The 27,926-nt window shown below is 46.0% G+C and overlaps 1 protein-coding gene across 1 annotated transcript; it reads left to right on the top strand.

Annotated features, from left to right (window-relative positions):
- Nucleotides 1-21: 21 nt before the first annotated feature.
- RNF103 (ring finger protein 103) lies at nucleotides 22-27,926 on the top strand. The gene is made up of 4 exons (XM_044663071.1): nucleotides 22-762; nucleotides 3,934-4,073; nucleotides 20,777-20,892; nucleotides 25,792-27,926. Exons 1-4 carry the CDS (start codon nucleotides 537-539, stop codon nucleotides 27,338-27,340), a joined length of 2,031 nt encoding a protein of 676 aa, XP_044519006.1. The 5' UTR covers nucleotides 22-536; the 3' UTR covers nucleotides 27,341-27,926.

Below are 27,926 nucleotides of genomic sequence, written 5' to 3'. Positions count from 1 at the left end.
TTTCCTATACCCCCCCCCCCTTGTCTCCTCCTGTCTCCTCTCCAGGCCACCTCGCTCTCCCTGGGCTCTTCCTCTAGCCCCACTTAAGTCCCCCGGAGCTGCCCCCGAGCTCGGGCCTTGTCCTCCTCCTGCTGTCCCCCAGCCTCCCCAGTTTGTTTTTTTCTCCCCCAGGCGCGCCCCCTTGCAGGGAGCTTTCCCCTCTCTGGACCTGACCTTGGCCCCCACGCATAATTGATGGGGGCCTCCCCTGGTTCCTGGTCTCCACACTTCGGCCAGTCCCCGGTGGTCACCGGCGGGGCCCCTCGGGCGGGCCCCTTCTGAGCGACCCTAGCCCAGCCTGCAACCGCACCTGCCTGGCCTCCCCTCCGACCCGCGGCCGCGGCCATGGCTCCGGAATGACCGGGGGATGCCGGCCGCGTCCTTGGGCTCCCGCAGCGCGCTCCTCCTGGCCCTGAAGCTGCGCCTTCGCCTTCGCCCCCCCTCTCTCTGCCTGTCCGCTCGTCCCGCCTTCTCCTCGAAAGGCCGGGGAAGCCAAGATGTGGCTCAAGCTTTTCTTCTTGCTGCTCTATTTCCTGGTCCTCTTCGTGCTGGCCAGGTTTTTCGAGGCCATTGTCTGGTATGAGACGGGCATCCTGGCTACCCAGCTGGTGGACCCGGTGGCGCTGAGTTTTAAAAAGCTCAAGACCATTTTGGAGTGTCGGGGCTTGGGCTACTCCGGACTGCCCGAGAAGAAGGATGTCCGAGAGCTGGTGGAAAAATCCGGTAAGGGAGCAAATCCGGGCTGGGAGGACACTGGGGCCCCACGACGCTGATGGGCAGGGGTGAGATCGTGAGGACCAGGAACTGCACCTGGGGTCCTTTTGCACCCCAGCAATTTAGACTCTTGAGGAAGTGCCTAGAGAACCAACCGAGGCTTCTAAAGGCTTGCCCAGGGGCATACATTGCCACAGTGTGTCCAAAGCAGGACTTCTGGCATACTAGAGGCCAGTTCTGTAACCCAATGATGCCACCTGGATCTTAGAACAAATATCTAAGCTTTGCTTGTATCTAAGTCCCCCTGACTTCACTGGCAGAGAAAACTCCCTTCCTCCCAGTGCAGTCTGCCACCTGCCCACCAATTCCCATAGTCTTAAGTTGTCTCAAACCCTAAAAGGTTGGTGACTTACCCAGGGTCACACCACTGTGTCAGAGGCCAAACTTGCAGCCATGGTTTGAGGGCAGCCCTTTATCCATGATGCCAAGGTGCCTATTAGACCTCCTGGTGGTAGGTAAGGCTTGATAATTATCCTGGTGATGGAGCATTGCAGCCAGGAATGTTCTCTCTGCTGGGGTTTTTCCTCCATAAATAGAATAAATAGTAGCTAGGTTTTACGTTGGCAAGCTTGTGAAGTTCTAAGCAAATGTGTTTGTTGCCCAGGACTCTGGGAGAAGACTGGAGATTCCTTCCCTCTGTGTGGGGAACCCAGACATGACCGGGACAGTTTTTTAAAAGTTGTAGGAAGGAACCTTTTTGGCAGGAAGCTTTCTTAAACCTGCATGTTCCCAGCATCTCTGACTTTGGCATAGATAATGGAAAAGCATTTTGGTGACCAGGTGAAAAAATACAGGCAGTGACTGTCATCCTGACTTGTCCGTTTATCAGTCGAGTGTGTAACACATGTGCAGACCTCTAGGCAAACACATACACACTCAGTTTATGAATTGTCATCTCTACGCACACGTATGTGGGATCTGTATGTAAGAGGTTTTCATGGGTGCCTGTGGATAGGTCAGGTTTGTGTGTATATACATGTGTGCACGCAGTCCTTTGTAGACTCTACGTGTGTATTTGTGTATTATAGATGTGTCTATCTGTATGATCTTTATATATATGTATAAAACATGTATGTGTGTGTGTGTGTGTGTGTGTGTAAAAACAACTCTTTTCAACTCTCTGTTTCAAGGCAACTTGGCCTTGTTAACCTTGTTAGCAGTCTGGGTAAATCAGAGCAGTTGGGAAGGTGCTTGGTTAGGCCCATTGTTGGCATCTACGGGGAGGAACACACTTCTGCACCTACACGGTTAATCATGCCCTGTACAAAGAGTGAAGATGGGGGGCAGCTTAAGGCCCCCCTGCCCCCTTTTCTATAAAGGGCATTTGGGAGGCTGCCTGCCCCAGCCTTTCTTATCTTGGTTTAGATCTCCATTTTTCCTGCCTTGTTAAGTCACTGGAGCTGACAGCCGTGAGTTAATGGATTAGAACACCAGAAAGTGAAACCAAATGTAGCGCCGGGGAGCCTGCCTGGTCCCTCTGGCAGACCCTTGGCTGGCTGCTCCCTACGTGGTCTAGACACCGTGTCAGTGGGGAGGAACATTCACCTTAACTTTTTTGCCCCAGAATTCTGAAATGGACGGTCTGTTTTGTTTGTTTTTGGTTTTTCCGGGCCCCACCCCAACCCCCCAAGTTCATTTTCCTATTTGCTAGAGGAGTATTATTTGTTTAAAAGATTTCCTCCCTGTTCCTTCCTGCTCCCCCCCACCCCCCCACCCCCAGGGCACACAAAGAAATGTATATTTGCTTTTGAATTTTCCTTCCTGGAAGGGGAATGTGCCAGGTGAATGCTGGGCTGGGTTTCTGTAAGGTAACTGTTGAAATTGAGGGCTCTTTGTTTCTAGGGTTACCGTCTGCCTTTTAGGAGGCTACATTCTTTACTTATTTAGTTCCTTGTAGCGATTGTAATATGGTAGCCGGGCATTGTAGCCTTTCCGGGGAATGTATTCCTTACTAGAAGTGCAGGTCGAGGGTTTAGTGAATGCCTACCTGAATCACTGCAGCAAAAGCCTGTGCTCTCTCTCTACCCAAGAAAAGGGGATTTTTCTTTCCTTTTAAAGATAAATTGTATTTTCAAGGGTGGTTTGTTTGGGGGTTGATTTCTAATAAAGAAAATGCCGAGAGCCAACCAAAGGAAAAGGCTCGTCAAGCGCATGCTAACCAATATGCCCTCCTGGGAGCAGAAGCCTGTAGAAAAAGAATGTTGTCCTTTTTGGGCCAGCCAGAGGAAAGGACTTGGATTCTACTTTACGTAAAATTAAAGTTGTCTGAAAACCACGTTATTGCCGGCAGCCTTTGAGAGCCTCCAAAGCTACCAGGCTGATGCTAGCAGATGGACACGATGGACAGTGCTGAGCTTCACTCCTTGGCCAGTTCAAGCTGCCCAGGGGAAAAGCTTTGCCTCCTTCGAAGCCTTTTTCTTCAGAGTCCAATTGATAGTGAAAATCCAATTGTGTTTCCATTGCTTGTTCTGGCAGGTCACGTTTTTGACCCTTAATCATTCCTCAGACTCATGACTCATTTGCCATGTGACCTGTGGCCTGTGCTTGCACATCTGGGTTTCTAAATCTTTAAAATGACAGTTATTTAGCAACAGACTATTTATAGAGTTATGGGCAGCCCAAGTAAGAAGATACACTGTGCAGTCGTATGATTATTGAGGTTTCTTTTTAGCCGTGGGTAGAAATGGAGCCATATCAACATACGCTTCATTTTTATCTTTCTCTATAACAAAATGATCGAATGGTTTTTTTTTTAAACCCTTAACTTCTGTGTATTGGCTCCTTGGTGGAAGAGTGGTAAGGGTGGGCCATGGGGGGTCAAGTGACTTGCCCAGGGTCACACAGCTGGGAAGTGTCTGAGGCCGGATTTGAACCTAGGACCTCCCATCTCTAGGCCTGACTCTCAACTCACTGAGCCACCCTGCTGCCCCCCCAATTTGATTTCTAATAAGCCAGGCAAACCCTTGGTTCTGCTACCCAGCTGTCCCAAAATGATCGAGTGTTGAACTGTGTAAGACATGCTTCATTTTAGGACCTGTGGAAGAAGTAGGCCAAGAGGTGACTATTGACCCTTTTGTCCTTTTTGAAGTGTTGTTTCCATAATTCTTTGTCCTTCCTTAGGAGACCTGATGGAGGGGGAGCTTTATTCTGCCCTTAAGGAAGAAGAAGCCTCAGAGTCTGCTTCTAGCACCAACTTCAGTGGTGAAATGCACTTTTATGAGCTCGTGGAAGACACCAAAGATGGCATTTGGCTGGTTCAGGTATGTGCATCAGTGGTTAATTCAGAGTCAGGAGACGTAGTTTTTCCAGAGACAGTCTTACCTGGCACCAAGCTCTTCTGTGCCAGCTTTGGCCACCGCCACTGGTGGCCGGGCAGCTTTGGCGGTTGTGTCCGGAGGGAGTGAAAGAAAGATCTAGTGCTTGTATTCAGCTGTGAGACCATTGTCTTTTTCTCTTCCCGTTCCCCAGACCGGAATGGATGGGTATGTGATTTAGTTGTTCTGTCTGCTTTTAAAGCCCTTTAAAAACAAGCAAGAGACATTGTTTGGACAAACTTTTCACTCTGTCTCTGGAAATGAAAATGCAGGGAAGAGAAGAGGTTCCAGTCAATATCTGAGACACCAAGTTATCATTGTAGGCCTAGCAGTCATCTCTTGAAAATTCAAAGCATGTTCAATAAAATCATGGCATTTTGGAGCCAATAGGAACCCCATTGATCATTAAGCCCAGCTCCTTCATTTTTTTTTAACTTTTTTTATTTTTTATTTTTTTTTATTTTAAACCCTTAACTTCTGTGTATTGACTTATAGGGAAGATTGGTAAAGGTAGGCAATGGGGGTCAATTAACTTGCCCAGGGTCACACAGCTGGGAAGTGTCTGAGGCCGGATTTGAACCCAGGACCTCCCGTCTCTAGGCCTGGCTCTCAATCCACTGAGCTACCCAGCTGCCCCCCAGCTCCTTCATTTTTTAAGGTGAGACGACTGGAAGGGACTTGCCTAAGGTCTTCTAGCTGGGTTGAAGGGCTATGAGATCCTGGAGTTGTATTTTTTCCTTCTTTTCCTTGGAGCCTGGAGGGAGCATGATAGAGTAGAAAGAGGGCCTGGCAAGGAATCAGGAGCCCTGGATATGGATGCCAGTAGCAGTAGCACTGACCCTGAGCCAAGTCACTCACCCTCTGTGCTCCAGGCAATATCATAACAATAGTGAGCATTCCTGGAGTGATTTTGTGTATGCTTGGCACTCTACTTCCTCCTTGGAACCCTGGGATTATCCCTGTTTTATAAATGTAGAAACCAAGTCCGAGAGATTAAATGAGTCACCTGAGTGAGGATCTGAGGCCGAATTTGAACTCAGATGTTCTTACAGAGCCCAGACATCTCCTGAGCCATGTGTAGTGCACATATAAATGGAAATGCAGTGACAGGTCATTGGAACCCCTTCTCCAGACTATATGAGTAACTATGAATGGGAGCCCAAGTACCTGTCTCAGTGACCCTGCAGGTTAGGGGGACTAGGGCCTCTTCCCTCCCAAATTGCCCAATAGTCACTTTGTGTGTGCTGTTTCCTTGGATAGAAGGGACCTTCCTAGAAGGCAGGCCTGTGCTCATCAGTTGACACATAGCAGGAATTCAATAAATGTTTGTTGATTGATTCATTGAATAATAATAGTAGCTCATATTTCTGTAGTGCTATGTATTGCTATGTATTGGTTCCAAGGCAGAAGAAAGGGCTGGGCAATGGGGGTTAAGTGACTTGCCCAGGGTCACACAGCTGGGAAGAATCTGAGACCAGATTCGAACCTAGGACCTCCCATGTCTAGGCCTGGTTCTCAATCCACTGAGCCACCTAGCTGCACCCTCTCTTCATTCTTTATCTCATTTGCTCTTCACAGTTCTGTGAGGAAGAGAGGGGCTATTACTGTCCCTATTTTATGGCTGGAGAAACAGACTCACAGATTACAGTGAAGGAAAACTCTGTCTCTTGTGCCATCTAGGTTCCCTGACTTCCATCAGTCATGAGCTCTTGAATGTATTTTAAAGCTGTAGCTTCTTTGACTTGCTTGGATTTGTGTGAAGGAACTTTTTACTTGTTTCTCTTAGGGCTTCCCGAGCAAGTCTTAGATGGGTTTAACCAGACTAAAATGTTTGGGATGGTAAATTGGCTTGCCTGTCCCATCGCCTGCTGTCCTAGATCTGTTGGCCCTGGCAGTTTTTGGATGTTGTACAGATTAGGGAAAGTTTCCTGGACTTCAGCATTCATGAATACTGACTTTCCAGATTTAGGCTCCCAAGACCAGAAATTGCGGTCTTTCTAGCCCCTGAGTTCGTGTGGGCCAGGAACAGATTCCCAAGGATTGCGTGGAGTAAACACTGGTATGAAAGATTATGCAGATTTTTTGATGTCCCAGCAAAGTTGCTCCCAAACAGGAACTCCTGTATTCGGTATCAAGAGCTAGACGGTGACTATTCAGCATTGATTAAGTAACTTCAAGGTAGAATTTGTGCAGAATAATGTGCTCGGTCCTGAGAAAGACCAGAGGGAGTTGCACTGAGAGATGGTCTCTGCCTTTGTGGAGTGGGCGGGCCTGTTGTTTGAAAAGCTACTTACTAAATTACTCAAAAGTGAAAAAAAGAGATTTTATACCTTAACAACAATTGACCTATTGACTTTCTGGAAATTAATGCTGAGAAACCAAAAACCTGGTCCTGGTGGGTCTTTGCCTTTAGCCAGAAGAAGCCAGTACTGATGGGATGTTTTAGGAATCCATGATTTTCTCAGCCTGGGTTCTTTTTCCACCAGGGAAGATGGCAGGCGCTGTATTTTTGTAGACAGTCTTCATGTTCTTCACCAGGAAACCAGCTTTCTCTTGATGAACCTCTCGGGACTTAGCCACCCTGGTCCAGTCATTGGCTGGGCTTGTATGCCAGGGCTTGGGCTCTGTTGTCCAGAGTCACCTCCACCCCCATGGAGAGGTGGACAACAGGGAAGAGAGATCCATTGGTGGTACACATTAAGGTATTTTCCCAGGAGCAGTAGTAATCTACAAGAGACTCTGTCTCCTCTTCTTTTCCTTGGTTTCCCTTGTGTGTCACGGCAAGCACCATGAGATGTTTGGCTGGGACTTATGGTGGGGTCTCCAGCAGTGGAACTGAGGAAACTAGACTAATAAAGAATTGCACCCGGGACACTGGTGCTCTGAGCTGACTCATCTCAACTAATCAGGACAGAAATCCTTGCTTCTAAGCCTTTTCTTAGGACTGTGGCTTTTGTGTTGCTTTGTCTTGTTTTTAATCATAATTAAAATTGAAGGTATCTGCTGTTGAAGAAATAGAAACATTCTTTAGGTCACTACTCTTTTTTCCCCCTCCAGAGGCTTTTAACTAGCGCTATCATCATCATCAAATAGGCAGAGAGAAGTTAGCTTAAAGGGGCTCTGTTTTTCGAAAGCGTTATGCTGGTTCTTCTCTATCTGCAGGATCTATTTTGACTTAAAATCTGATACATCAGGTTTTGCTCTCTCAGAGTTCCTCCGTGTTCAGATGGGATAGGCTTAGGGATGCCATTGGCAGTGGAAAGTCCATGCAGGTTGGCCCCATTTCTAGAAAATAAAGAGGGGCTGTGTGGGGCCTCAGAGGTTGCCATGTGCCCAGTGAGTGTCAGAGCTGAGGCTTGAACGCAAGCCCTCCTGGCTTCCAGGCTGCTCCTCACTCTTCCCTAAGTCCAGATAGTCAAGTGGATCCTTGTTCTCCCGCTATTATCTCCATTGCCTGACTCAAGTCAGCTGTTGTCCCCTCTCGAGTGTGGTTTCCTTCCTAAGACATTAAGAAAGAGTTTAGGGAGGCGTCATGCTGCTGATAATAGCTCTCCACACATCTCCATGTACGTCGTGTGGTTTAAAAAAAAATAAATCAAGCACCATAGAGAGCCCGCCTACCTAGTGAAAAGGTATCCCATAGTGAGCATGGTGGGGGTACAGGGAAGGGGAGGGGAGGGACCTGAGCCTTTAAGAGGACTCCTTTACCAGCCACCTTCCTGGATCCTTCAGTGCCCAAAGCATAATGCTGCAAAAGAAAGGAGAATTGCCCATAATGCCTACTTGGAGTGATTTTTCTCTGCCTCATAGCTAGTAACAAGCTTCTTTTCTGAATAATCAGGGCAAGTGGCTCTTCCTTTTTTTTCCTGCTTTACAGTAGGGTTCATTAACTTATCACTGTATTGAAGCTGAGGGGCACCACATACCTCTTCTGAGCTACTCTTGTCCTTGACTTTGTCTTTTGTGTCCTCTACAATGTGAAGAGCACCAAACAGACTTTAATGTTCTAAACGAGGCCATACCGGGTCATGGGCAACAAGCTAGAGTGGTGGATGTTCTTGCTCCAGCCCTCTTTCTGAGAGCTTATGGGCAATGTGGCCTTGAAGTTGGCCCTGGTGCTGCTCATCTAGGCAGGACCAGATCTCTCCAGGCTGTTTGCTCATCTGTACTACCCAGGCTGGAAATGTGAGTTATTGTACTCTCTCCTAACTAACATATGAAAAAAATGGCTTTGCTTAGATTTTATTTCTCGTGACATTGTTTTCCATATGCTCTTCATTGCAGTCATTCCTAGTCCTGGGCTTCTGCTATCAATGGTAGCCTTTGTCCAGACTGTCCAGACGCTGTAGAGTCCTCCTTGTTGCCACACAATCCTGAGTTTCCTTAGGGGCAAATAGCCCCAGTGCCTAGAAGGGTAACCAAGAAAGAGGAAAGTCAATTGGTTTTTTCCTTAGTTCTACTGGCTTCACTTCATAGTTGTATTTTTTTTAACCTCTCTGCTGCTTTGGTCATGGCCAGAAGAAAGTGAATACTGCCTGCTGGCGTGTTACAGAATTAGTAGAAGAATTGTAGGTCTGAGGCAACAGCCAGATTTATCTATTGTACCCACTACCCCCAGGAAGGAAGGAAGAATGTCTACTGGATGAAGCCTTTAGGGCAGGAGATCACATACTGTTTGCAAAACTGTTGTGTTGCCAAATTGCCTGAAGAGTTAAGGGTGTTTGTTTTTTGTTTTGTTTTGTTTTTGTTTTTTTTTTAAACTTCCTTTCCCTCTTAGAATCAATACTATCAGTTCCAAGGGAGGAGAGCAGTAAGGGCTAGGCACTTGGGGTTAAGTGACTTGCCCACCATCACACAGTTAGGAAATGTGTGAGGCCAGATTTGAATTTAGAGACCTCCTGTCTCTAAGCCTGGCTTTCTATGCATTGAGCCCCTGAATTAATGCTGCTTTCAAAAGTTCTTAATCTTTGGCCAATATGACAGTAAAGAAAAATAATAAATGTTGGAGGGGATGTGGCAAAATTGGGGCATTAATACATTGCTGGTGGAGTTGTGAATTGATCCAGCCATTCTGGAAGACAATTTAGAATTATGCCCAAAGGACTTTAAAAGAATGCCTGCCCTTTGATCTAGCTATGCCACTACTAGGTTTGTACCCCAAAGAGATAATAAAAAAGGGTTGTACAAAAATATTCATAGCTGTGCTCTTTTGTGGTGGCAGAAAAATTAGAAAACAAGTGGGTATCCCTCTATTGGGGAATGACTGAACAAATCATGGTATATGATGGTGATGGAATACTATTGTGCTGTAAGGAATGATGAAATGGAGGATTTCTAGGAAAAACCTCCATGAACTGATGAGGAGCAAAATGAGCAGAACCAATAAAACATTGTACACTGAAAGTGAAACATTGTGAACGATCAAATGAAATCGACTTTGCTACTAATAGCAATACGGCGATCCAAGACAACCATGAGGGACTTTTGAGAAAGAATGCTATCCACTTTGAGAGAAAGAACTGTGGGAGTAGAAACGCAGAAGAAAAGCATATGACTTATCACTTGTTTATATGAGTATATAATTTGGGGTTTGGGTTTTAAAAGATTATTACAAAAATGAATAATATGGAAATAGGTATCAAGAGATAACACATGTATAACCCAGTGCAATTGCTTGTCAGCTCTGGGAGCAGGGAGGAAAGAGGTGGGAGACAGCATGAATCATGTAACCATGGAAAAATATTTAAAATTTAAAAAATAAAATAAAAATGAAAAACTAAAGTTCCTAATCTTTATTCCCAGGGAGTAGTTTATGCACAAGCATAAATAGTTAATCCTACTGTATGAACTCAAAAGATTAAATATTAGATATGTTTTCATTCCTTGATTTTTACCTACCCTAGGAAAATGACCCAGGCAGTAGCTAAATGTGCTTTAATTGCTGTTGTCAGTTACTTGAGCCCTTCCTTAATCCTACCAATTAACTAGAATACAGCTTTTGAAACTTAATCGAAAATACCTTGTTAGCATGAAGTACTGGCCTATAGACAGTGGAAGCTCACCTTTGACATTAGACCAACAGACTTGACTGAATGAAGGCATCTATAGTTAGGTTGCCCTTGATCTCTGCTAAGAGCTATAAAATCACAGAATGTCTGAGCTGAAGGAAATCCTTGCTGTTCCAGCCCCTTCAGAGTGGAGGGGAGGAAACAGACCCAAAGACTTAATGACAGCAGTGAGATCAGAGCTTGGGTCTTGGCTCCTGGTCAGGCAAGTGGCCTTTGGACCTCAAGCTCTTTGTGAATCCTGTCATCATCTAGGGTGACGGCAGGCATTCCGAGCTTTGCATCATCTTGGTAAGCAGCCTTTTGACTATGCCTTCCTCCAAGTCATTCATCAGTCTCAGGGCTTGTCCACTACAATATTCTGGGACCTACTCACTATTGTAATATAGCTATGATAGCATTTCAAAAATGGTTCATTCTCATTCAGAATTTCATGTATGGAAATAAAAACCCTTCTGCCCTTGGTCTGGAGTTTCGTCTTCCTTTCCTCACCTGCCCCAGTAATAGTTATTATAAACAGGAAACCTGGGAGCAGCTAGGTGGCTCAATGGATTGAGAACCAGCCCTAGAGATGAGAGGTCCCAGGTTCAAGTCTAGCCTCAGACACTTCTTAGCTGTCTTAACTCTAGGCAAGTCACTTGACCCCCATTGCTTAGCCCTCCTAGCCCTTACTACCTTAGAACGGATACACAGTATTGATTCTAAGATAGAAGTTAAAAGCGCTTTAAAAAAATAAGTAAGTGGGGAACCTGTCACTGGTTGGTACTGTGTCCTCAGACTTCAGGGGATGGTTGTCCCACCAAGATTGGAGCATGAGATAGGGTGGGGGCAGAGGGGAATGAAGGAGGTGAGGTGGACGGTAGGTGGCACTTTCATAGGTCTGTGTTCAGTCATGAAAGAAAGGTTGAAGAAGCGGGGAAAGGAAGAGGTCTTAGGAGAGATGGTGAGAGATGGTTTGATAGGGGGAATGAAGCTCTTCTTCCTCATTTCTCCACGGCTGTGGCATGACTTTTCCTCAGTTGTGAGGAAAAGTCTTCTTTGCCAGGGTCTGAGAGCCCCTTCCTCAGAACATGTGGCTGCTGGTCAGACTGACTAAACCCAGCAGCACACCTTCAGACCTTCTTGTCTTCCATCCTGGGCAGCCCCACTTCGTGCTTCTGGGACCTGCCTGCTGTTAGGGTTACCTGATAAACAAGCAGGCCAGGTTACCAGAGCTCAGATGGTGACCGAGCCCCTTCTCGGTGTCAGGGCTCCCCAGCCTTGGAGCTTCCATTCTGTCTTGTGTTGAGGACGGGAAGCTTGTGGGAGTGAGCCAGCCTGAAGAGTTAAGAATAACTCCTAGGTTGTCTCCTTGCAGTACATGAAGAATGGTGGTGATTGCTACAGAATAAGGGGATGGGGAGCACTTTATAATGGCAATAGCTAGCCTGAATGTTGCACTCTGAGGCTGCAAAACTCTTTATAGACATCTCTTTTAGTCCCTAAAATCACCCATTGCAGTGACTGATATTATAATGACCACTTTGCAGATAAGGAAACTGAGGCTGCACAGTCAAGTGACTTGCCATGGTTACACTAGCTAGTAAGTATCAGCATCGGGATTTGAATTCAGGTCTTCTTGATTCCACAAGTACTCTGTTCACTGTACCCCTTAGCTGTCTGAGTTTAGGGAGAAAGATACTGTATTCCCTTTTGATTATGTTCAACTTGAAATGCCTAAGGAACTCCCAAGTGGGTATGTCCAGCAGACAGTTGGAAATGTGTCTGGAGTGTAGTAGTTACTTAACAAAGAAAGATTGATTGTTAAAATGTAAGTCTTGGACTCGGGGAGAGATGAGATTGGGATGTGTTGCTTTCAAAAGCATCTACATAGAGATAGATGATATCTATGTCCATGGGAGCTGATAAAACTGGGGGGTGGGGGGAGGAGAAAGTCACTAAAGACTTGGTGTCAGTGTGGACAGAGCAGATTCTGTTATATAAATATCAATTGCTATTATAATGTGCCTTCATACAGTGACTGAAGTAAGAGAATGCTCTCTTATTGATTTTCTGGAGGCTTAAGAATGGCCCTTAAATGGTCCTCAGATGTTAAAATTGTGTTCATTTCATGCCCTAAGCTTTCTAGTAAATGTCTGTTTTAGCTTTTAGTTCAAAAGCTGTCAAACCACAATTTTAATGTGCACAATTATCTGAGTTGTTGTGAACACAAGATTGTCCATATTGCCATTATAACTGGAACAATAAATTACATGGATTCTTTAACCAGTAGGTGGGGATCTGTTAATAAGTCTCTTTTTTGGAAAAAATTTTAAAATTCAATTTTATTTTTATTTCCATATTCTCTCCTTCCCCCTCTCCCTTACCCACTGAGAAGGCAAGAAAAACAACTCATTAAAAATACTTATAGTCATGCAAGACAAATTCCACATAAATCTTGTTCCCAAAAAAAAGAGAAAGAGAATATATTTCAGTCTGTACTACGGGTCCATCAATTTTCTATGTGGAAATGGATAGCTTTTTTCATCATGAGTCCTTTGAAATTGTGGTAGATTATTGTACTGATCAGTTAATTAAATCTTTTAAAGTTGATTATTATTTCAGTATCGCTGTTATTGTTTAGATTGTTTTCCTAGTTCTACTCCATTTTGCATCAGTTCATATAGATCTGCCCAGTTTTTTCTGAAACCATTCCTTTCATCATTCTTAGAGCATAATAGTATTCTGTCACATTCATATACCACAACTTGTTCTGTCATTCCAGAATTGATGGACAGCCCCTCGGTTTCTAATTCCTGCCACCACAAAAAAAGAGTTGCTATAAAGTTCGTACATATGGGTCCTTTTCTATTGATCTCCTTAGGATACAGACCTAGTAGTGGTATTGCTACATCCAAGGGCATACGCTGTGGATAGCTCTTCAGACGTAGTTCCAAATCCTTCTCTAGAACAGTCAGACCAGTTCACAGCTCTATGAACAGTTTATATTTTCCCACATCCCCTCCAGCATTTGTCACTTTACTTTTCTCTCCTATTAGCCAGTCTGATAGGTGTGAAGTGTTACCTTGGAGCTGTTTTCATGTGATTTCGAGCATTTTTTCATATGACTAAGGGTAGCTTGGATTTCTTCCCCTGAAAGCTGCCTTTTCACATTCCTCGACCACTTACCAGTTAGAGCATGGCTGCTGACAGATCTCAGAACTGCACGGGGTAAATAATGAAGCCCTCTTTGCTGCCACAGCACCTCACCCCTTCCATTTTCTCTTTCTCACCAAGGTTTATTGGTATAACAATTGAAATTCTCTAGAGCCAATATTGCTTAACTTTAAAGTTAATTTATTAATCAGCTGCTCAAGACAATCTAAACTGACCAACTGCCTCCCTCACCATCTGACCAGGCACCCAAGATAGTGAGCAGGACAAAAGAGAGATCTTAACTCCTCTCCTGCATGCCAATATATATATATATATAAATACACCCCTTGTGACCTCACCACTTAGACCCTCTACATGACATCCCAAGACATCTCTGAGGAGCCCCTGAGGAAGTGGATCTAGAGCCCCCAACTCTTCCTTCATTACTTTATCACAGGAAGAGGCAGGTCTTTCTTCACATAAGGGAGGGTGCCAACACACCTTTTCCTCTGCCCCATGAGGCTGGATCACTGTAGTCTAACATGGCGGCTGGAACTTACTGATTTTTCTCACCCAAGAGAGTTCCTGTTAATAGATAAATAAGGAGCAGGTCTCCGCCCTGCCTCTAACAAAAGCCTGCCCTTGAGACATGGGAGCAAATTTTTTTTATATTAATAGCAACAAATAAAAAGTAAAAATATTTTAGCTTGGAAGCTGGCTGACCTCCAAAAGCAAGGCTTAAGAAAGGTTTCATATAAAAATTATTTCAATTTAGTATTAATTTTCTTTTTTCTTTTTTTTCTTTCTTTTTTTTTTAAACCCTTAACTTCTGTGTATTGGCTCCTAGGTGGAAGAGTGGTAAGGGTGGGCCATGGGGGTCAAGTGACTTGCCCAGGGTCACACAGCTGGGAAGTATCTGAGGCTGGATTTGAACCTAGGACCTCCCATCTCTAGGCCTGACTCTCAATCCACTGAGCTACCCAGCTGCCTCCTAGTATTAATTTTCCACTCTGGGAACACAAAGGAAAAAGGAGAGACATTGTGACCCAGAATCAAGAAGACTTGGGTTTGAATATTGCTCTAGACACTTACTGGCTGTGAGATCTTAGTTTCCTCATCTGTAAAATGAAGGTTTGGACTCAGTTACCTTTTAGGATCCCCCGCCACCCCCCATCCCCAAACTATGCTCCTTTGAACATAGGATTATCAGGGCTGGCTCTGTTCCTGGTGGCCTTACAGGCACTTAGAAACCACACCATCAGTTGCACACACACACTCCGCCACCCTAGCTTGAGGGCCATGCCTGCCTCCATGACCATGAGAAATGAAGCTCGGTTTGTTTTTCCCAAAAAAAAAAAAAAAAAAAAAAAAAAAGATGGCAGAAACTCCTGTTTATTTATCAAATTTTGAATCAAGTGGTGCAAGAACTTAGAGCAGCTGTGAAAACAGCCACTGACCCAGATAGCACCTGAGGTCTAAAGTACATCAGGCAGTCTGTCCCCTGAGAAGTGTAGGCTCCCCTTCCCCTCGTGCCCACTAGAGGTAGCCTTGTCTCAGAAGAACTAAATTCTCAGTGTGTTCTGAGGGCAGGAAGAGAGCCCCGGGTGAGGGAGGACCAGGAAGGTTCTTGGTGAGGGGAAGGGGGAGTGACGTGAGGAGAGTCCTTATTTTTGTTTGCTTGGAGAAGCCCATTTAGGAGGTGAAAGTAGAAGGATCCAGGAACAGGACTCACCACGGGACTTTCCTACGGGCCAGGGAGATACATGTCTTCATTTTTGTATGTGACTTACATAAACAAAAGAGTCTTTCACAAAATACGCCAAAATCTCAGGGTTTTTACTGCGGTGCTCTCCATTGTATGGCTGCCCTCACCTCCCTTAACATTTGGGACCCCTAATCAGTCCTTTCCTCCTCTCTGCACTCAGTCTCTAGTCTCTGCCTCTTCATCTTCCTCCCATCCTTCACACCAGGCTCCTGTGTTTCAAGGATCCCTCCTTGGCACCCTCTTCTATATAAATGTTCTCTTCTCCAAAGCCTCAGCTACAGAACCCTCGTAGTTTGTACAGGTGACCTCAGCCTCTCCCCAGAGTTCTAGTCCTGGATTTCCATTGTTTACTAGAGATTTGTACCTAGATGGCCCAGCCCATACTGAGGTCACACTAGTCCCCAAACCTGCCCCTTCTCCACAGTCTCCCTTTTTCTAGGGAAGGCACCACCCCTGGTCCCCCACGTGTGTGGAGAGATGGAGGCGTCCATCGTCTTGCTGCGCACTTTCAATTCTGCATCTGGAATTTGTGTCAGCTCAGTGCTCTCTGCTCAGGGTCTCATCTTTTCTCCCCCAGAATTTTGCCTTCACCTCCTGGCAGAACTTTGTGTCCCCTCCCCCCCCCAAGTCTATTCCTTCTTCACACCACCCTCCTCGCAGTACTTAAAAGCCTGGAACGTGATAGAGACCTGAGAAGGATGGGTAGCGAGGATGACAGAACTGGCACCAAAAGGGGGTGGGCAGGCCTAGAACTTTGGGCCCGATCAAATGGGACCGACTTTCACAGGGCAAATCTTACCCTGTGAAATCTCGCCCTTGGGCTCAAGAAATGAACTGTACAAGTTCTAATCAAGGGACAGGCACAGGTTCATCTGGAAAAGCGAATAATAGAAATAGTTATCATTGCTAGAACTGCTATGTGCAGGCACTTTGCCGAGTGCTTTTGCAGATATGATCCCATTTGATCCTTGCAACACCCCTGGGAGGTAGGTGCTATGGTTATCCCTATTTTGCAGATGAGGAGACTGAGGCAGACAGTGATGAAGTGATTTGCCTAGGGTCACACAGCTAGTATCTGTAGTAGCTCTACCCACTGGACCACCTTGCAGCCTCAGATGCAGGGTGCTTGGCTGAGTATACATAGCTCCATTGGAGCCAGAGAGTGATGGGTCAGCTGAGAAGGGGGCAGGCATGGTGTCCAGGTCTAGGGAGGCTGTGGCACCGCTGAGCTTGACCCTGGTCAAGGGTGGGGTTGGAAATCTTCTGTTCTTGCCTCTGGAGGTATGGTTGACCATCAGAGCCCAGAGAGGAGCAAACAGTTGTTGTAGTGAAGTAATAAGAGGGCTTTTGGGGTGAAAGTGGGGCTCGATTTGTTCTCTTTGGCCACAGAGGGAGAGTTAGGACAAGGAAGCAATTAAAGCTTGTTGTCAATTCAAACTTGTTACCAATTGGAGCTCTCCAGGAGTAGAACAGGCCATCTCAGGAGGTAGTGTGCTGGATGGCACATCGGGCCCTGGAGTCAGGAGGTCTTGGGTGCAAATCCAGCCTCAGATACCTCCTGGCTATGTGGCCCTGGTCAAGTCACTTCACCTCTGTCGGCTTCGGTTGCTCCAATTGTAACATGGGGATAATAACAGGATGATTGTGAAGATCCATTGAGATAGTAATAATAAGGCTGTCTGGCACATAGTGGGTATTTTATAAATGTCTCCTTCCTCCCTTCTTCATACTTAAACTCCTCTCGCCAAAGCTGGGTAGCCATTTGATAAATCTGTCACTGAAGGGATTCTTTGGGGCTCAGAGGTTGTGCTAGACAGATGTAGAGGCCTCACTGGGCAGTTCACCCCACCGGAGGTCTTGTGGTCTCTCCTCAAGGAGATCAACCAGAAGGTTTGCTTTGCTTTAGGTTTGGCCAGTTTGAGCTGCTTCTTGTTGTGGCAGGGCCACGAATGAGAACCCGGGAGAGGGAGTGGGTGAGCTGCTTCTGCTTTCTCTGCCAGGGAGAGTAATCTTTGGACTGGAAAAGAGAGAACAAAGAGAACTCCTGGAGGTTCACTAGCCAAGCTCTAAGTGTGGCTATTGCAGTAGAACTCCTGGCTGCCCTTGGTGGGGCCAGCAGAAAAAGGACACGCTCAGTGATAGGAAGGACAGAAGCTGTGACCATCGAGCCACTGTCCATGCTGTTTGACAGGCTATGGGAAACGGGGAAGGGGCTGAAGGAAGAGGGAGCTGGAGGCTGGGGAGCTTGACTCCATCCTTGGTGTGGTTCTAGAACATCCTATTTAAGGGATGGTGACGGCTATCACCAGGCACTGGCCAGCAGAGCTTCATCAAGAGCGGCTCGTCCGAAAGTGGTTTGACGTCCTCTAATTGACAGGCTTGGTCAGGAGAACGCTGAAAACAGCCTGACGTTCATCTAGATTTTAACAAGGCATCCCACACGGTCTCTCCTGCTATTCCTGTGGAAAGGAGGCAGATGGAGGCTACCGGATAGTACACCTAAGTCAGTTTGGAGCCAGCTGAATGACGAGGTCACTTGTCCTCATTGGTAGTTCTCTGTTGCCTTAGAAATAGGTCTCTAGTGGAGTGCCTCAGGAATCTGTGCTTGTTCCTTTGTTTTTGAACATTTCTCTCCGTGACTTGGGCAAAACCATAGGGGTTCTGCAAATGACACTGGATGAAAGTCAGGTTGCAGTACAGATTATCATTGGTAGAGTGACTCTAATAAAATACATTTTATATTTTCAGTTAACAGGCATTTTTCTCTCCTTCCCATCTCTTCCTCTCTCCTCTTCTGGTTGAGAAAGAAAACCAAACCCTCTAGAATAAATATACAAAATCAGACCAAAAAATTCTTGGCCATGTCGGGCCCCTTGGGTCAGGAGGCAGATGGCACACACTGTCATCAGTCCTCTAGGCCAGGGATGGGCAAACTTTTTAAAGAGGAGGCCAAAGGAAAGGAAATGCTCGTCTGTCAGTCTGTTTCTAAGGCAGCTCTCTTGAAGTTTCGTTGTATTGTATCCTACTCATTGTATTCATCAGATTAAAAATAATGTCCTGCTGCTGGATAGAACATTTCAGGGGGCCGCATCATAGTTTGCCCATCACTGCCCTAGACCCATGGTTTGTCTTTGCCTCCATCAGAGCATAAGCTGAAGTCTAATAGGGATTCGTGGACAACAGGGTTATGCTTGGGTTCCAAAAATCAGCCTCACAAGAACAAGGTACACTGTCTGAGGAGGGGCCTGTCTGGCCCACTGGAGAGAAGGTCAGGGGATCGTGCCAGAGAAGTATCTTGTTCATGTATGGCCTCGATGACCTCTGAGGGCCTTCCCACTTCCTGATAGACCACCAAGATCGTGCAAAGTCCTTTGAGGGATCTCTGCAGCTTCCCAAAGTAAATCCACCTCCCATTTGAGAGGATCTGATTCCAACCTACTCTTTCCAGTCTTCCATTAGAAGAATGAATGGCCTCCTCGATATCTTACCTCCTAGTCAAAAGACAGTATTTTCTCTGTATCATGTGCTAACCACGCTTTATCCTGATTCTGCTACAGGAAGCCTTCCCATCCCCTCTTAATTCCAAGGCCTTCCCTCAGTTGATTATTTCTGTTTGTGTGTTGTCTCCCCCATTAGACTGTGAGCTCCATGAGGGCAGGGACTACCTTTTGCCTCTTTTTGTATACCCAGGGCTTAGCCTAGTGCCTGGCACAGAGGAAGTGCTTAGTAAATGCTGGTCAGTTGAACTGGGGTGGGGAGAGCCCTTGAGTTCTGTTGTCAGGGTCAGACTCACTCTTTGGAAAGACCATTTTGGCAACCAAGAAGGTTGAGGCAGGCCAAGTAGCCAGGAGGCCATTTCAGCTTTCTGGGTATGAGATAATGAGGATCTGCAGGAGGGTGATGGCAGGCCAGGAGACAGAAGGGACTGTATGGAGAGAAAATGAAGGTCAGTTCACCAGGCTTTGGCAGCAGAGAGGGAGGGAGAAAGGAAGGAGTCAGGACGGCCTTTAGGTTGCAAGCCTAGATAACTGGCAGGTGCCCTTAACGGTATCAGGGAAGTTTGGCAGGAGGCAGGGTGTTTGTCACCTTGCCTCACGAAGACCTGGGGCAGACCTCTGGGCCATTTCAGAGTGTCCTCATCTTCAAAACTATTTTCCTAATACTAAGGTTTGACAGATATTAGCAGATAGAACCCACGTGAACAAAAGCTCTTTGAGGTCTTCAACAATTTTTTAGAATGTAAATGGAGTGAGAGTCGATAAACATACATAAGTGTTTACTATGTGCCAGGCATTGTGCTAAACTCTGGAGGAACAGAGCCTGGCACAAGACAGTCCCTGCCCTCAAGGAATTCACAATCTGATGAGGGAAGGCAATGAATCAAAAGAAGCTGGAAATAGAGAAAAGGGATGCCCCCAGCTGGGGGAATGCTGGAGACCAAGGCGGGAATCATCCGAGTTGGTGGGAGTTGAATACAAAATGAATTCATCTTCTAGAGTGAGATTTCTGGAAATCATGAAATCCAGTTCATCAGGGCAGGAGATGATGAGGTGAATATCCCAAGGGCTCTCCTTAAACTGTGTGGTGTGGGATCAGGGAGAAGCTCGCCATAGTCCTGCCTCCACCCTCTCCTATCTCAGGATGGGAGGAGGGCAAGAGGTGCTGAGGAGCTGGGAGTTAGAGACGTGAATTCATTTTACAGATTGATGAGTTTCTGGAGATCATGAATTCCTGGAGAACAGCCAGATGGGACATGACGGGGTCCTGAGACAAAAAAGCTGAACTCATTTAAGCCTCTTTTAATGATTCTTCTTCAGAATCATCTTGATTAGTGAGAAATTTTTCTTCCAAATTCGAGTTGGGTGTTGTGAAAAATGAGGCACCATTCGGTCCATGAATTTTATTTGAGCAGGCTGCAAACCTGTGAATAGTCAGAAATAAAGATTAGCCATCATTTATTATTTTGGATAATTGGGTCTTTAAACCCACTTTATTATTTATCATTTTAACATTTCAAAATTGCCTCTTCTCAGCAGCCAACATTATTGACGATTTCTTAGATCATTTCTTTGCTATCCCCACCATTTAAGGCAATTAATGAGAGTCGGGCCGCAGGGCAGAGTCTACCTCTTTCCTCCATGATTGAGACATCTGGGAATTTGATCTAGGAAATGCTGTCAGCACTTCCTGTGACTTGAACCCTGGGTGAGAATTGGCTGTGATGAATTGTGGTTCAGATTCTGAGTGACAGTTTGGAACTTTCCCAGACAGCTTCTGTCCCTGAGAATGTCACAACATGAATTGGTCGGGCAAGATAACTCAGCGAGCGAGTGAATGAGTGACCTTCTGTTCTGATGAGGAGTTATGGTTTTTGTGTTAGAACAAGGAATAACCTTTCCATGTAATACCTGCCTTTGGAGTCATTTCTCCCTTCGAAGATGACTCTTTGCTGTTTGGCTTCGCAGGGCTGCTTCCCAGCTCTTGGAAGACACTGTAGGAATGGAGCTTTTTCCGGCCCTCTGTTTTTTTCACATAGGGATTTTAAGGGGAAATGATGACACGGCATAAGGACTAGACACCGGGGATAAGAATGGCTTGTTTTCAGATGAATTAATGGGCAACTCAAAAGTGGACCTGATTCTCATTTTGGACCCTGAAATCTATCTTTTTCCTTTTGGCTATAGGTCATAGCGAATGACAGAAGCCCTCTCGTGGGGAAAGTCCACTGGGAGAAAATGGTGAAAAAGGTGTCCAGATTTGGAATACGCACAGGAACTTTTAACTGTTCAAGTGATCCCAGGTGAGCCTTTCAGACCATTCTAGTCATCTAAATCCTACAGGTCTTATGAAGAGTGACCTTATGGAAGCAGTCATCAACATAAGGTTTATTTAAGCTGCTCCAGGTACCCGGTCAATTCTCCTGATGCCATTAATACTTCTCCAGGCAGAGAGGAGGAATCTCTGTCTAAAGAACGTTTCTGTGCCTTTTGCAAACTCTATGGGGTAATTTAGAATCCCTTTGTAAAGTCCAGGAACATTTCTTTTTTGGTGAAACTTGTTCCTTTGATCAGAAGATAAAGAGCTGTGGGCTCCTTTTTTGCTTTAACTGTTAGCGATAAAGTCTTCAATTTCAGATCTTTTCTCTGACCCTTAACCCTCAGAGAACCTGTCCCAGTGTGAAGAACACAGAACTAGGGTCTGACCCGATTCTGTACGCTCCAGTGTAGGTCCCGGGACTGGCCTACTTACTTGATCTGGAGCTGGAGTTTGATCCAGAAGGGAGGGGGGAGGTTAAAAGGTTCGAGTCAAGGAAGTACGTTCTCTCTATTCTCTTGGACCCTTGGTAAAAGGATGAGGGCTGAGAGAGAGAGAGCCATGAGAGGAGCACCCACAGGGCTAGCTGGAGAATAGGCTTCTATCTCTCCCTATATGTCTGCCTTCTCTTATTCCAGCAAATATTAATAAACCCTATGGAAATTAAGGGCCGGAGTTTTAATTTAGGTTTAACATCCCTCTTTTGACTTCAGGTGCTCTTTATCTACTGATGAATCCTGAAGCTACCTTTCCAGCTCCAACCACCTTCTTAGGTCCAAGTCCAATATTCCCAGCTAAGGCTGTTGTTGACTGGCTGCCCCTCAGTCACTTCAAACCTGTTGCTCCTATTGCACTTTGAGGTTATCAAGGGCATTATCTCACCAATCAACCCCAATGGGCGGTGAGCTGAGGACAAGAGAGATTATTAGCATGCTGCAGGCCCAGGAGGTCAGATGCCTTCCTCTTACCTCCTCTGACCATGTCTTTTGATCTCTCTCTTTTTTTTTTTTTTTTTTTTTGGGAAAATTTAAAAGAAGCTTCTTAAAAAACATCATGGCAGAAAGCATTGGCAGGCTAACCACATTCATTTCTTTTCCCTGACACCACCACAATCAATCAAGATCTTCCCTTCCCTCCCTTTTTAAACTTCAGAGCTGGAATATTAAGAAAGAACCATCTGACCTGACACATTCTGTGACCAGTTTAATTATCCAGAAACACCATGTTCTTTTTCCCCCTGCTGCTCATCATCTTCAGTGGTTCCTCATAGGCTAAGAGGTAGATATTCAGTTCTCAGCTCTGAGAGCCGTGGTCTTCTGTGACCCTTCTAAATGAGTGCCTTGGCAATCACATAGGCCTGGACTGGCAAGGATATGCAGCCATTAATGAAGATTCCAAAGGCACTTGGGTACCCTGGTTCATGATGGAGTTAGGAGCGACCCACAAGTCAAAGTTGGAAGTCATTGGCCTGGCATTCAGAGCTCTGAGGCTGCTCGCGGTCTCCCTTCCCTGACATTTCATCTCTAAACCCTCCGATCCAGTCCGGGTGATCTCCTCAGACTCTCTTTTGAGTACTTCTTGGCCTGGGATAGTCTCCCCACTCCTGCCTTTTTGAACCCTTTAAGAAGTACTGAAGTTCATAGTGAGGCTTTTCTTCCAGTTGAGCCACATTCCTTCCTCCTTTTTGGTGCTTTACCACTTGACCTCACCTTGTTCTCTGTTTATTTTATGTTTTTTTTGTTGTTTCTGTAATTGGATGGTAAGCTTGAGGACACTGGGAGCTGTGTTTTAAACTTAAAATCATCCCATACCTGGGATTTGGGGGAGTAGTCTTGATTTCCAGAAAACTGCACCAAAAAAACACAAATCCTGGTTTCCAGATCAGGCTCTTCTCCACTGTGCCGCTGTAGGTATGATTCCAAAAATCCTTATTTTCTTCCTTTAGGCAATATCTCTGCCTCCTGGTTTAGACTCCATTCTAATATCTGTTGGGGGTAAAATTGGAAGGATCGCATGATCCTAAGATTCAGGAATTCTCTTCTAAGCTCGTAAGTGCTGGCATCAGCTGGAATGTGAGTGATGGAGATTCCTTCCTAGGAACACTTATCTGGATACTCCTCTGCTCATGGAGAGCAGAAGAAATGAAGGAATCCATCTGGGCTGTTCCCCTTGAGCTAACCCATTGTTGTACGTTTATTTTGGGGTGAGAATTATCAGAGAAGCTTCTTGTTCTGCATTTTAGGCAACGAGAGACTTTTAAAATAATATATCCAGTAGGATTTCTCTTAGACATCTTTTAATGAATTGGTATCAGTTTCTTGGTGCTTTTTAAGTGTGAGCTTTTCTAGCTGTAGAAAATGATTCAGAAAAACCCTCAGCATTATCATATGCTACTGTCTTGTCACCTGGAATACCTATAAAGGTGATGTGATAGGATGCATGACCCATGTTTGTGCTCTCAGAATCTCACAACATCCAGTTTCAGTTGTCTTATCATCACTTGTTGTCCTCACGTGTGGTGCTTTCCTGGCTCTGCTCCCTGCCCTTTGCACCCGTTCACTGAAGTCTTCCCATGCTTCTGTGTGGTCATCACATTCACTGTAGGTACTTCTGTTTGTGGAGTTCGGTCAGGCAACAAGCATTGATGGAGGGCTTGCTCTGTGTGGGAGGCATAAAGGAAGAAAGATAATCCCTGCCCACCCAGTACTTACATTCTACTTGGAGGAGGACACATTCATAGATGAGCAGATGGAGACCGCCTGCAGAGTGAAGACAGAGTGGTTTCAGGCTCATGGGAACCGAGGGGAATCGAGAGGGTCGCTGGCCCTTGAGCTGAGCCTCAAAGGGAAGATGAGGAAGGAGAGCATTCAAGGCCAGAGATGGGATGTCCAGCAAGTAGGCCAATTAGTCCTGAAGCATTTTAGTCATTTCCTCTCAGTTACTTTTTTCAGCACAGTAATCTTGGTGAACCTTTGGCCTTTTAGAAAAGGTATCTCTAGAAAGAAAACCAGAAACTGGGAACAAAATTTTGTAGCAAATTTCTCAGATAAAGGCCTCACTTCTCAAGTATATAGAGAACTGAACCAAATTTATAAAAATAAGAGCCATTCCCCAATTGATAAATGGTCAGAGGATATGAGCAGGCAGTTTTCTGAAGAAGAAATTAAAACTATCAATAATCATGAAAAAAAGCTCTAAATCAATAATTAGAGAAATGCTAAATAAAATACCCATCAGACTGGCTGACATGACAGAAAGGGAAAATGGCAAATACTGGAGGTTATGTGGGAAAATAGAGAAACTTGGGGGAGGCCCCTTATTGGAGAATGACTGGACAGATTATGGTGTGTGAATGTGACAGAACACCATTGTACTGTAAGAAATAATGAGGGGGGGGGGTTTCAGAAAAGCCTGGGAAGTTTTATGTGAACTGATTCGGAGGGAAACGACAGAACCAGGAGAACAGTACACAGTGAGAGCAGTATTGTAGCACTGATCATCTGTGAAAGGTTTAGCTCCCCTGAGAGTTCTGAAGGACCCATGATGAACAGTGCTGTCCACCTCCAGAGAGAAAACTGAGGAGCTCTGAATGCAGACTCAAGCCTAGTTTTTCATTTTCTTTATGTTTCTTTCTTATTGAGTGTGTCTTTTTTTTTTTCAATATGGTTGATGGGGACATTTTTTACATGACTTCATATAGGGGAAAGGGTGGGAATCTGTACCTAAAAGTAAATTTTTTTAAAAAAAAGAATAGGTATGGGAGCAGGTAGTTGGCTTGGTGGAAAATGCCAGGCCTAGAGTTGAGAGGTCCTAGGTTCAAATCTGGCCTCAGACATGTCCTAACAGTGACCCTGGGCAAATCACTTACCCCATTGCCTAGCCCTCACCACTTTTCTGTCTTGGAACCAATATACATGATTGATTCTTTTTTTTTTTTTTAAACCCTTAATTTCGGTGTATTGTCTCATAGGTGGAAGAGTGGTAAGGGTGGGCAATGGGGGTCAAGTGACTTGCCCAGGGTCACACAGCTGGGAAGTGGCTGAGGCCGGGTTTGAACCTAGGACCTCCTGTCTCTAGGCCTGACTCTCACTCCACTGAGCTACCCAGCTGCCCCATGATTGATTCTTAATATTGATTCTGAGACAGAAGGTAAGGGTTTTTAAAAAATAAACAAAAAACAGAGAGAATATCATTATGATTGTTTTGCAAATTAAGAAAGTGGAGCTTGCCTAGATCCACAGAGCTAGTAAAATGTCAAAGCTTGGATTTGAAACCATAGTTCCTGATTCTAAGTCTTCCATATCCAATACTGTCTTTGAATCAGTATTTTCTTAGAGAGGCACAGCTTGGTGGCTTAATGGATTGAAATCCAGACCTAGAAATGGGACATCCAAGGTTCAATGCTGGCCTCAGACATTTCCTGGGCAAATCACTTAATCCCCATTGCCTAACTCTTATAGTTCTTCTGCCTTGGAACTAATACACATTATTGATCCTAAGACAGTTTAAAAAAAAAAGGTATTTATTTCCCTTTGCATTTCCAGATTCCACTCATCCTTCCAACCCCATCTCCTCCATTCTCCCCAGCTATCTCTTTACTCTGAACTTTTGCCACACACACTGTGCCACACTAGATTGCCCTTCATTTGTTGAGGTTGTTTAAAGCCACTTATGAAGCCCATGGTATGTCTGTCACTGTGCAGGGAGTTAGCTGACATTCCTGGGGAAAAGGCTGGCTATAGGATGTCTGCTCGGGACTGACAGCTCCCTCCTTATTCCCCATGTGCCTTTGTAACAGCTTTGGTTCTCGAGGAGCTGCCCAATAAAAAGCATACCCTCTGGTGCAGCCCATCACTCTTGGCTCATTTTTGTCCCTTTCTTGTAGATATTGCCGGAGGCGAGGTTGGATACGCTCGACCCTTATTATGTCGGTGCCTCAAACCAGTACTTCCAAAGGAAAAGTGATGCTCAAAGAATACAGCGGGCACAAGATGGAAGCCGAACATATCTTTAAGTGGATCACCGCCCATGCGGCTTCTCGCATCAAGACCATCTACAACGCGGGGCGCCTGAAAGAGGAATGGGACAGGAGTGACCAGTACTGGGTGAAGGTCTACCTGTTTGCCAGTCTGGACCAGCCCCCAGCCTTCTTCTCGGCGCTCAGCATCAAGTTTACGGGAAGAGTCGAGTTTGTCTTTGTCAATGTGGAGAACTGGCCCAACCAGAGTTCTATGAGCGACATTGGCGTCTACGGTATGCCGTCGTACATCCTGAGGACTCCTGAGGGGATCTACAGATACGGAAACAACACGGGGGAGTTTCTGTCCCTCCGGGCCATGGATGCCTTTTTGCGCTCCTTACAGCCAGAGGTTAATGACTTATTCGTGTTGAGCCTGGTGCTGGTCAACCTCATGGCGTGGATGGACCTGTTCATCACCCAGGGCGCCACCATAAAGCGCTTCGTGGTCCTCATAAGCACCTTAGGGACGTATAACTCCCTCCTCATCATCTCCTGGCTGCCTGTGCTGGGCTTCCTGCAGCTCCCTTACCTGGACAGCTTCTATGAGTATAGCCTGAAGTTGTTAAGATACTCCAACACCACGACGCTGGCCTCCTGGGTCAGGGCGGACTGGATGTTCTACTCTTCCCACCCTGCCCTGTTCCTCAGTACGTACCTTGGACACGGCTTGCTCATCGACTACTTCGAGAAGAAGAGACGCCGCCACCACAACGCCGACGAAGTGAACGCCAACAACTTGGAGTGGCTGTCGAGCCTGTGGGACTGGTACACCAGCTACCTCTTCCACCCCATCGCCTCCTTCCAGAACTTCCCCGCCGACTCCGACTGGGATGAAGACCCCGACCTGTTCCTCGAGCGCTTGGCTTTCCCGGACCTGTGGCTGCACCCTCTCATCCCGACAGATTATATTAGAAACTTACCCGTGTGGCGCTTCCGACGTCTGGGAGCCCCCTCCGATGAGGACGGGTCCGAGGGGTCCCCGGAGCCTGAGAATGACTCAGACGACAGCGAGAATGGGGACGCTGTGCCCCGGGAAACGGCCCGGCCCCCTCCGCGAGGAGGCACCCGCGAGAGCGACGCCTGTGCCTGCGCCCACAGATATGGTCAGGCCGGTCCCCACGGGAGGGGCTGCGGGTCTCCCGGGCCCTACGACCCAGGGGACGACGGGGAGCCCGACTGGCTGGCCTGGCCTGCGGACATGCTGCACTGCACCGAGTGTGTGGTGTGCCTAGAGAACTTCGAGCACGCGTGTGTGTTGACGGGTTTGCCCTGCGGCCACGTGTTCCATCAGAATTGCATCCTCATGTGGCTGGCGGGGGGCCGGCACTGCTGTCCGGTGTGCCGGTGGCCCTCGTACAAGAAAAAGCCGCCGTACGTCCATCACCAGCCCTCGTCCGGCGACGTCCCCTCCTAACACCGGCGCCGTCCTCCGGAAGCTTCGGCCCTCCGACGGCCTGCCTTTTCGATGTCAGTCCCAGTGTTTTGTGGTTTGAAGTTTAGTTTAATGTTAGTGCCGTGACCAGAAATAGACATTATGCTAACGTTTATGCCAGAATCCTTTGGTTGCCTTGTGTGTCCAAACTGAATGCATACTTAATCGTACAGACTTTTCTTTACAACCCTGGAACTTCAGCAGCGAGTGTCTCTGGTAAGCACAAAGGGGTGAGACAAGTTAGGGTTCAGCTTCTAATGAAATGACAGTTGCTTCTCCTCAATGTTTCCTCCCTTTTTACAGTCTCTCTGTTCAGCACCTTTGGTTGAATAATGTATCTCTGAGACATGAAATTTAAAGAAAACCTATGAAATAAATTATTTTAAACCCAGAAGGCTGCAGACTTTCCAAAATGAAATCATTTTTGATAAAGTAAATAAATATAGAGATGTCTGAATATTTGATTTATCTGTAAAAACTAATAAAATATAATTTTGGTCTCTTTTACAAAAGAATAACTTAAATCATTGGAGTCTGGTTGGCTGAGAAATAGTGCTATTCCACGTCA

The sequence above is a fragment of the Gracilinanus agilis genome, chromosome 2 (assembly GCF_016433145.1).
Source record: "Gracilinanus agilis isolate LMUSP501 chromosome 2, AgileGrace, whole genome shotgun sequence".
NCBI lineage: Eukaryota > Metazoa > Chordata > Mammalia > Didelphimorphia > Didelphidae > Gracilinanus > Gracilinanus agilis.
This window is presented reverse-complemented; position numbering and strand designations above follow the sequence as displayed.

What these genes read in the sequence shown, in the direction of transcription:
- RNF103 (XM_044663071.1), top strand. Translation starts at nt 537, where the DNA reads ATGTGGCTCAAGCTTTTCTTCTTGCTGCTCTATTTCCTGGTCCTCTTC. An exon ending in ATGGCATTTGGCTGGTTCAG is followed by an intron (nt 4,074 to 20,776) that starts GTATGTGCATCA and finishes TTTTGGCTATAG; the next exon opens with GTCATAGCGAATGACAGAAG. An exon ending in AACTGTTCAAGTGATCCCAG is followed by an intron (nt 20,893 to 25,791) that starts GTGAGCCTTTCA and finishes CCTTTCTTGTAG; the next exon opens with ATATTGCCGGAGGCGAGGTT.